This window comes from Enhydra lutris, unplaced genomic scaffold, assembly GCF_002288905.1.
Source record: "Enhydra lutris kenyoni isolate GAN:26980312 unplaced genomic scaffold, ASM228890v2 scaffoldscaffold90, whole genome shotgun sequence".
In the NCBI taxonomy this organism is placed as follows: Eukaryota; Metazoa; Chordata; class Mammalia; order Carnivora; family Mustelidae; genus Enhydra; species Enhydra lutris.
Window position 1 is genome coordinate 1,961,297 of NW_019154174.1, and position 10,878 is coordinate 1,972,174.

General features: G+C 43.2%; 1 protein-coding gene across 2 annotated transcripts in view; it reads right to left on the reverse strand.

The window, feature by feature from the left end:
* Positions 1–9,974: 9,974 nt before the first annotated feature.
* LOC111162215 (methyltransferase like 9) overlaps positions 9,975–10,878 on the reverse strand; it is a 45,216-nt gene continuing 44,312 nt past the window's right edge. Inside the window, exon 5 of one of the 2 annotated variants that reach the window (XM_022526453.1) lies at positions 9,975–10,680. In XM_022526453.1, coding sequence (XP_022382161.1) covers positions 10,478–10,680 — 203 coding nt within the window. In that variant the 3' untranslated portion in view covers positions 9,975–10,477. Of the gene's footprint in view, positions 10,684–10,878 lie in introns of both variants that reach the window. The other variant, XM_022526451.1, reaches the window with a different exon arrangement.

Genomic DNA, 10,878 nt, shown 5'->3' on the forward strand with positions numbered 1-10,878 from the left:
CCTTCCATATATACACAAGAAATGTGGTGTTTGAGAGATGGCTTCAAAAATAATAGGGGAGGAAGGAGGTGGGAGGTGAGGTTGACCAGTGGAAACTGAGGGAGGAGTACATGAGGTTCATTATAGTCTTGAGTCTGCTTTTATATGTGTTTGAAATTCTCCACATAAATTATTTTTAAAAGAAAAAGCAACAGAAGAGATTGTGTGTTTTTAGTGAGGGGGGTGGATATATGAGGGGGATAGGGGATGGGAGCTGCCAGGAGGGGAGGAACTAGGGGGAGAACAGGTGGGATGGGTTCTTCAGGTCAAGTGGAAGGAGGAGGGACCCCCTCAAAATCTGTTTATGGGGTCAAACCAGATGAAAACTGGGAGCTTTCACCTGACAGCCGGGTAGCCCATACCCCAGTGACCGGATGCCACCCTCTTGGGGTATTAACAGGAGCTTGAAAGGAACCCCCATCAAGCCCACTCGTGGTTTCCTGAGAATATTTTATAGGCGCCCCAGCATTCTTTCTTACAGATCTCCCTAGTATTATCTAGCTTGTTAAGGAAATGGATTCTTTAACCTCCAAGGGGACTTCCACAACCAGCTTTGCAAACAATTATGCTCATTTTACTGCCCAGGGCAAAAACAAACTGAAACTTTTAAAACCTGCACACATTCCAACAGGTTTTAAGGGAAGGGGATCCCAAAGCCTTTGAAGCTGTGTTCTGCCCCACCAATCCCACCCCCGAGCTGGTACATTCAACTCTCATAATAACTTACTGCTTTGGGGTCTTTTGGGCTTTAGGGGAAACTGTGGCCCTTTTTTTTCTCCCTTTCCTTTGCTCAGCTGCCCTGGAGCATTGGCCTTATTAACAATTCTCCAGTTTCCCAGACAATGAGGCTTCTTGTGCTTTATGGCCAGCATCTCCCTATTAACTCCACGGAGAGGTATATGATTACTGAAATAGATGCCCCGCTTTCTGCTGCACATAATGTCTTCGTTCCAAGGAAACCCCAGAGATCACCAGCATGGGATTTGGTTTTAATTAAAAGCCCTCTGGGTCACTCTCTTTCAGGAGACAGGCCAAAAGGACTGAATGGACTGTGCAGGTCAATAATGATTTGGGTTTCTCCATGGACCCCTCTCCTCCCCCACCAAAGGCTCCCCACTACAGACCGGAGGAAATCAGGCAGGCTGGGGGGCTGCTTCGGTGCAACCTAAAACGCAAACAGCAACAATAACCACAAACCCGAAATGAACGTGGTTTCCTGAGCAAGCATTTGGATGAGCAGGGAGACCCACCATCCTGGTTTCCTGGGACTGAGGGGTTTTCCTGGGACACGCAGTTCACTTTTACAACAGGAAAAGTCGCAGGCAAACCAGGATAAGTTGGTCACCCTACAGGTGAGAGACATTTCATCCTCTATGAAACTTGCTGAAATGCTTGCGGGGGGACGGTGGTGAGGTTCTCCCAACGCTGGCACACCCCATCCCAGACACAAACCAACAATTCGCAATTACATGGAGTTTTACTGTCTGTAAAGCAGCCCCATTTAAGGTCTGTATCATGGATCCATATTTATGGGCCATCCAGATACCAACTTGGAGATTTTCCACCCCCCCCCCCCAAAATTACAATTTTCATTACTATCCATGCAAAGTGGGCTACCTGGTCCGGCTTGTAGAGCACCAGGCTGATTGAAGTGGATTTGGTATTGGAATGGCCAGGCTCACAGTGAGTACAGAAGTCAAAGGAGTGGTTACTTTCGGGACTAGAGAAATGGAGGCCTGAGTTCCTGCCCCAGCTTCCCCCTTAATTGGAAGATTCTGGACAGTAATAACCCCTTCCTTTCTTCTGGTCTCAGGGAGCAGAATGGAAGGCGTGGGATTCTGTGGTAAAAGAAGAGGAAGAAAGGTCTCACCAAGCATCTTCCGTGTGCCAGCATCATGGCAGGCCCTCCCTTCACTTACTCTCTCTATCAGCCCCACGCTTTACTTGACTGGGTTTCACAGATGAGTTCTGTGGGCACATGAGGTCACACAGCAAGCAATGACAGAAAGGAGGTCCCAGTGCAGGGCTGCCTGACTCCACAGTAGTCCTAAGGCCAGCAACCACCGAATGAGAGAGAATGAAGCACATTCCCCCTCTAGATACACTGTCTCCCTGAATCCTTGCAGAACCTTTTTTTTTTTTTTAAGGTTTTATTTATTCATTTGTCAGAGAGAGCGAGCGAGTGAGCACAAGCAGGGGTTGTTGCTGGCAGAGGGGGAAGCAGGCAGAGGGAGGCTGAGGCTCCCCGTTCAGCAAGGGGCTGGATGCAGGACTGGATCCCAGGCCCCTGGAATGAGCCATAAGCAGGTGCTTAACCGACTGAGCCACCCAGGCGTCCCAAACCTTTGAGGCAAATATTACCATTGTTGCTACTTCAGAGAGGAGGAAATAGGTTCCAAGAAGTCAAATGGCCAGCGCAAGGCCACACAGCTACTGAGTGGAAGGGCCAGGTCCCAAACCCAGAGCCAAAGATCCAAAGGGTTGACCAGCTTTGCTCCCCAGCCTCCCTACTGAGCACCTGGAACCTAAAACTCCAGGTGGCCGGAGCCATCTCAGGGATAGGAGCTGCGCTTTCCTTCGGAAGGACACAATGTATACTCCTGAGCAAAGTTCCTGAACCTCCCTGGCTTGCATCTCCTCCTCCGCACAACAGGGATGGCAACAGGACCTCCCTCACCACAACCGTGTCAACATTTTTAAAGTTCATAAATGTATCCCGTGTGCAGTCGGTGCTGAATTTACTTTACCTGGCCCTTGCCCGTTTCTTGCTCCCAACAGCTATGGGGTAATAAACAGAAACTACGTAAAGAACTTGCCTTGTATAGAAAACAGGTAAGAACGCAGCCCAGCACTGCCGCCCAAATAGAATCCCTCCACGGACCGTAGCTACTATTATTACCGGTGCCATCGCTTTTGCGGCTACTACAAACGTTGCCATCACTGCTGGGTTTTTTTTACTACTATTAAGTGGGTCCGAAGCCCTTTTCTGGAAATTTCTGCACACACTCCCTCACATGGACGCCCCCACCCCCAAGCGCCCTGAAAGCTGCGGCTGCCCCTGGCCCACCCGCCTTTCTGTCTCCACGGCCACTCCCCACCGCCACCCCACGCGCCCCTCGTGCCTCTTCTCTGGGGAGACCCGAGGCGCATCCCCAGCCCGCGCACCGCCCCTACGCTCGCCCCGCGGGGTCCTCCGCCCCGGGGCCCGCTGCGCGCGCGCCTCACCTGAGGTGCCGTCTAGGCCGCTCTGAGCCCCGCGCCCGCGGGGGCGCGGGGCGGGGCCGTAGTGCGCACCCGGAGCGGCGGGAGCGGTGGGGGCGGCGCCAGCTTGCGTGGCGTGACCTCCTCCCCGCTGGGTTCCAGTGGAAACCCCGCAGAGAGAGCCTCCGGGTCACAGTCCCCGCCTGGGAGCTTGCTCTGCCTACCCTAGCGTGCCAGAGACAGACGGACAGAATGCACGCCGCCTGGCCCCTCTCTGAGATTGCCGACGGCGGGGGAGGATGAAGAGCTGAGGACAGAGCCCCCCAGTTGCAACGTAGGGACTTTATTCGGATCCGGATGCAAACAGACTGTTAAAAAATTATAAGACAGTTGGAGCAGTGTGGTCACTGGACAGGCAAAAGATTAAGTTTTTTAGGTGTGAGCCTTGTAATGTGGTTCTCTTAAAGGTCCTTATCTTTTGTAGATGTGTGTCTGCAAAACGGAAACGTGATGTCTGGGATTTGCTTGGAAGTAAAGGGGACCACAGAGTAGCAGGAGCCTGGGCGAAACAGAACCGGGCCATGCGTTGATAATTGTTGAAACCAGTGAAGAGGGGGTAATTATTACCTTTCTTTCTTTTTATGTGCTTGGGATTTTTCCATAATGAAAAGTTTTGTTTTGTTTTGTTTTGTTTTTTTGAATAATAAGAGCTGTAAATATGTTCAGACCGGTTGGTCCTTAAATGTGACCTGATTCATCTGAAGGAAAAAAGAAAAATTCCTCCCAGGTAAAAAAGGCTCGTGCCCCAAAATATTCACTGCCCCAGCATTACATATATACACACACAGCAAATGGTGGTAGAAAAAGACCCAATGTAAGTGTACACCAATAAGGCAATAGTTACATCAACTGTGATACAGCAACTCTATGAAATACGTAGTCATTAAAACCGGCATTAACAAAGACCACGTAATAGTAACACATGGAAATGATTTTAGAACCCAAAAAAGCCAAATATTAAGTAATACACTTTTATTAAAATTGGAAAGGAGTGGGTGGCTGTGCTAAGGTTTGCATGGTGGAATAATGCATTACTTTTACCTCTTTTCTAGTGAAAATAGAACTGTGAACTCTAGAGATTTCCTTGCAGTCCTTTATATTTAATCAAACACATCTCAATATCCAAACTCTTTAAAATAGCTAAAATGCCTGATGCTGGCATTATTTTGTCAGTGGCAGAATTAGAAATTCTCTTCAGAAATGGCCACCTGTACTGTTCTGTTGCTCATCTGGCCAATATTTATAGAATACCAGTGTTCAGTGTTCTCAGAAAAAATTCTTTTATCTCCAGCTCTTGGTTTAATCCTTTAAAGAAGAAGCTCACTCACAAGCCTTAAACGATGGGAAATGTCTTCCATCCTTTGTCAACGTTTGATTTAGAAAACAGGTGTTCCAGGAGTTTCACAGGATCCATTCGGGAAGGATAAAAGCACCTTTTCATTTTTACATTTTTTAATGTCAAAAGTTTATAAATATGTGTGTGTACATACGTGTGTAGATGAAGTCTGAAAGGGCATATACTAAAATGTTCATACTGGTTCTCTGAGGGTTGAAGCTAGGTGAAGTTTATTTACACTTTCTTCTTTTCACCTGTCTGTGGGTTCTACTTTGTCTATAACAAACATGTTACTTATAATGCAAAAGCCAGCAGGCTTTATGATCAGTCAAAGCCACTTTACAAATAAAAACAAGGTGGCAGGGGTGCGTGGCTGGCTTAGTTGGTAAAGCATGTGACTCTTGACATTGGACTACAACTTACATTTAAAAAAATAATAAAAATTTATTTTTTCAAATTAAAAAAAGTGGCAAAATCAAGTGTAGGAAAACCTGTTTTGTTCTGTTGAGTATAAAAAGGACTGACAGTGTATTCTCAACCAACTCAACTCTACCATTTGAAAAATGTTGAGGGTTCAAGGGCATTTAAAGCCCATATTCTGAAAACAAAACAAAATACAATATTCTGTGTTGACTCCTAAACAGGATATAAGAGAACAACATTTGGGCATTGTACCTGCTCTTAATTATTTTCCAGAACTTAAGAAGTGCAGGTGTATAAGGCATTCCAGTTTTCCATGGTCATTTCCATGGTCATTTGGGGACGGGATCTTTTCATTTTTTACAAATATTCAAAATTATTTTTAAACATTTTATTATTTATTATTTATTACATATTATTAAAATAATAATTATTAGTTTTGTAACAAAAAGTGTATTTTATTTCAGGAGACTACAGCATACTGACTCTAAAATCCAGAGGGAAATCTTAAGTTCTAGTTATGTAACAGGACTCTCCTAATTCTCCAATAGTATAAAATGTCATAGCTAAAAAGAAATACTTTGGTATCCGTGAGCACGGATTCCAGTTCAGTAATAGCAATATAAATAGCAAGCCACAAAGCACAAATTACTAGTAAGTGAAACCCAATGCCATACAAGTTGTGCTATAACAATAAATCGTTAGGGAATCCAAATTAAACCCACAATGAGATAACACCTCACATCCATTAAGATGGCTACTATGAGGAAACACAGAAACGAACAAGCATTTGCAAGAATGTGGAGAAGTTGCAACCCTTGTGCAGTGTTAGGAGTGTAAACGGTACAGTGGAAAACAGTATGGCAATTCCTAAAAAAATGAAACACGGAATTCCCATATGATCCAGCAACCCCACTTCTGAGAATATACTCCGAAGAAGTGAAAATGCAGGGCGTGGGGCGCCTGGGTGGCTCAGTGGGTTAAAGCCTCTGCCTTCGGCTCAGGTCATGATCCCAGGGTCCTGGGATCAAGCCCCGCATCAGGATCTCTGCTCAGCAGGGGGCCTGCTTCCCCCCCCACCCCCCCTTCCCCTCTGCCTACCTTTCTGCCTACTTGTGATCTCTCTCTCTGTGTCAAATAAATTAAAAAATTAAAAAATAAAGAAGTCAAAACGCTTCTCTTGACAAGCACTGAGTCGTAGATGGAACCGCTGAATCACTATATCGTACACCTGAAACTAATACAACACTGTATGCTAACTGTACTGCAATTTTAAAAAAAAATTTAAAAAAGAAGGGAAAGCAGTGCCTTATGTATTTGTACAGCCATGTTCACAGCAGCCTTATTCACAATGACAAAAAGGCAGATGTAACAGGTGTCCATTAATAGATGAACAGATTAGCAACCTGTGGTGTAGACGTATATACACAGGGGAGTCTTTTTTGCCTTAAAAACGGAAGAAATTTTGACACAGGCTACCACGTGGATGAACCTTAGAATATTACGCTGAGTGAAATAACTCTGTCACTAAAGGACAGATACTGTACGATTCCACATATATAAGGAACCTAAAGTAGGCAAATTCATAGAAAGCAGAATGGTGGCTTTCAGAGGCTAGAGGAAGGGGGAATGGGAAGTACTTAATGGGCACAGAGTTTCAGTTTCACAAGATGAAGAATAGATAGGTGGTGATGGTTGCACAGTATGAATGTACTAAATACCACTGAACTGTACGAAAAGATGGTTAAGGTGGTAAATTGTTAGGTGTGTTTTACTACAACTTAAAAAAAAATTGGAAGACATATAATGGTGTCATGTCAGTGAACACTAATAATTTTTATTTATTTATTTGAGAGCAAGAGAGTGAGCGAGCGAGAGCACAAGGGGGGTGAAGGGCAGAGGGAGAAACAGACTCCCCGCTGAGCAGAGAGCCTGATAAGGGACTTGACCCCCAAACTGTGGGATCATGACCTGAACCAAAGACAGACGCCCAACCAATTGAGTCATCCAGTTGCCCCTAATAATTTTTAAAGTAAGCAACTAAATGAGATACGGTATTCTGAATTGGCTCCTAAAACAGAAAAAGCTCATTAATGGGAAAACGGACAAAATCCCAGTACTGTCGTTTACTTAATATATCAATGCTAATTTCTTAGTGTCGATGAACGCACCAAGGCTACATAAAGTGTCAACATTTGGAAAGGAGGTAAAAGGTGTACGGGAACTCTGTACTAACGCTGCAAGATTTCTCTAAATCTAACATTCTACGAAAATAATAAATAAAAATTCATTTAAAAATAAGTTTTAAAAAGCAAGTGACAACTTAAAAGTTTGAATTAATTCCTACATAGACGACAAAGACAACACAAATATATTAGATAAAGGAAGCAGCAAAACGCAAATGCTTATACATAGCTACAGTAGATATGAAATTTTAATTTTTATTGTGCCGTTCACTGTTGACTCATTATTGCCTCATCATCCACTAACTGCAAAAAGGCAGGCTGCTGAATTTTATATCGTAGCAATATTTCCTTAATGATTCTGGTGCGTATTTTCACTTAGATTACAAACAAATGTTTCTTAGTGTGGGTACAAATGTGAACTTCCTTCTGCCAACTCCTGCCGTTGGATCTTCTAAACGGGCTGGAAGTTCGCGAGCATCCCGTTTCAGGTCATTTCTAAGCCAAGTATGTGCTCAGTGGGTGCCTGGGCCGTGACAAGTCAGACCACACAGACCCTACTCAGCACAGGGTCTTCCCTGCACCGGCTAGAAGCAAATTTGGGGGTACATAGCCATCTGCACCAATATGAGGGTTCACTTCAGCCACTGGAAGTTCATATGTGGAGTTGAGTATGTGCTGTAGTTGTTAGAAAAAAGGATCATGAAACACTTCAATCAGTAACCAAGTAGTGGGAAGCAGTTGATGAAAACATCTTCAGTAACGAGCCTATTTAAACACTGTACTCAGATCTAAGAGAAAACAAAGCTTTAATCAGAAAGACGACTTGAAACAAGTACGTTTCAGTTTATTGCCCAGCCCAGCTTCTTCCTGTTAAAGGTCAACTGCATAAAAACTGGTTTAAGACATACAGAAAGGCAAAAATACACTATTGCTTTTAACCGCTCTGCACAAGTGAGAAATGACTGAGGGTATTGTACCTTCTTTCCTTCCCTCCTCTGTAACCAGTGGCCTCAAGACTCAAGGGATTCACACTACAGGTGCAAGGAACGGTGAATCACAGGTGCAGTTTGCCTTGCCTTTCCCCATGACCTTCGGGGTCAATAGGTTAATAACTTGCTTTGACCACAAATAGAGCTCTTCTTAATTTCTCTAGCACAACCTTAAATTTGATATGAAGCACTTACACGAGGAATGGTGCAGGCAAGAAGGCAGCTTTATTGTACTTTGGGGAAAAAACAGGATTCCATTTAGGGGGGCGGGGGAATAAAAGCCATTGACAGTCAAAGCAACACTGCCACCTAGTGGAGAGGTGACACACCACCAAGACTTCCAAGACCAGGTATCAAATGTGCTAGGATTTGCTGGTTTAAATTTTCATCCTACAACAGAACGTTAATATATTGGTTTTCTGAGAACCTGATTTTGAGAAAGTATTTGTATCTCTGAAATACATAAATAGATGTGCTTTCTCTGCTTTTGAGGGGCATAAAGAAGAGAGATTTTGGTGTTTTTTTTTTTTAAATAGACCATAAAATTAATTCTTGATTTCAAAATTATGAAACACTTTGCGGCAACCTGCCTCTTTAAACATCCATCACTCTTGCACTCTTGTTCGACAGTCAAAACAGCAAGATTATGACAGTTTATAAAGAAACAAAACTCAACTGTGTAAGAACTACATTATGTTTACTCATTTCCTCTATTTTCATAATCTAGGGTGCTAAGTATTTGCACTTCACTTACTTGAATTCCTGGGGGAAAAAAGCACTAGAATGCACCAATAACAATTTTGCATAAATCACATAACCCAACTCTTCTTATGAAAACACAGTAACAGTGGAAGATATTGGTGTGAGGATGTGGGAATGCTGTTCTTAATGAATAATAAAGTGATTCTTCTTGAGGCTTTCATTCTCCTTTATACCCAGGTGTTGCAGTAAATGTGTTGACTTGATGACTTCTATGAGCATATAAATGAGAATATTTAATGAAACACCTGGCTGAAAAAAAGAAAGTCATGAGAATAACATATTGTTAATAACCACAATCTCAAATCCATCGTCTCTGTTATTACTGAGATTTTAGATTCTGGGTTAAGTGCTCTGCTCTCTTTGGAATATGCACAATGGTTATTGATCTTGCTAATGAGTTCCTCTATTGCAACATTTGTGGGTATATGGTTGGAGGCACTCACAGATTATAGAATATAGGAGTCTGACATGGTCTTCATCAGTCCCTATTCTTGGCAAATAAACTCAGTAAAGAGTTTCAGGAAGAACCAGGTTCTGGGAAAGAGGTATACATGTGTAGAGTAAGAAGTGGAATTAAAACATTTTTAGGCTGCATTTTGTCAGCAGCCACAGATGAATGTTTCAATTCTGAGAACCTGAGATTGTCCAGAAAAGCAGAATTCTGAGTATGGGGTGGAAGCTATCACAAAGTCGGAAACCAGTGTTTTGAATTTCCCAAAGCCAACGTGAAACGGGGAATGGGGAGTGGTCCCTGAAGTACTAGATCTGAATGAAGTTGTTCTTCCTAAGGGTTTGTCTAGACTGCCTAGTTCAGTGCTCACCACAGTTTGCAATATTCCCCTGGCTCCCACCCGGTGGGAAGCCTTTATCACACAGTCCTAACTGCACTTTTCACATAATGCTACTATTTGGGCACCCCTGAAGCCAAAGCAATAAAAGATCCTAGGGGAGCCTTATATTAACTCAAACATGATGCCAGAGTCATCTCCAAAAAAGTTTATTAGCATGATTAAAAACATTTTTTGAATAATAACAGAAAGAATTTCTAAACATGAAAGAATATCAGTGGCTATACCTTTTATAACCAAATATTTGCAACTGAACAGACAGCTTTATTGCCAGTCTTCACTTTATTAAAAACAATCCATATTTATTGGTTCCTTGTGACGTCGTGACTATTGCTTTGACTGGGAATGAGTCCCTACTGTAATTAAGTATAAAAAATATCTTCCATACTTGGGAGTGTGACCTGTATACTGAGAAAAGAGTTGATAAAAATCCTCAAAGAGTTGGGTTTTGTTTTTTTAAAAACATTCCTTTTACACACTACAAAGAAATGATTAGTATTTTGGCTTTTTAAATTCCTACATGATATTTAGAATGGCAGTCCCCAAAGGTCCTCCCTTCACGTAATCGCAAACGCAGACCCTCTTCTGGAGTGTACATTCTTGGGGTGGGCTCTGAAGACTCGGGCCTCCACGTGTCTATACTGGTTTGAGAACAAAGACAGCGTCGTCCAGAACGTAGTAGTCATTGTACATGTCGCCTTCACACAGGTATGGTAATCTGGTGAAAGCTTCGATAACAAAACCAGCTTTTCTGAAAACTTCTGGCAGACTATTCACTTGTTCTTCCCAGTTCTGTCCCTTGATTTCTAAAATTTCTGATGGTTTCTCCCACTTGCCACCTACTAAAACAAATAGAAACATTAAGTTAAATTCTTGAACAAGTTAAGGTATTCAGAGAGAGAAGGGAGGAAGAACAACATTTGCCAGGGACTTGGTATGTGCCAAGCACTGGGTGCTTCGATGACTCATCTACCTGATACCTCCTGAGGAGGAGGGCAGAGACCAAGTATGAACCCAGAGGGCTGAGGAACTCGCCC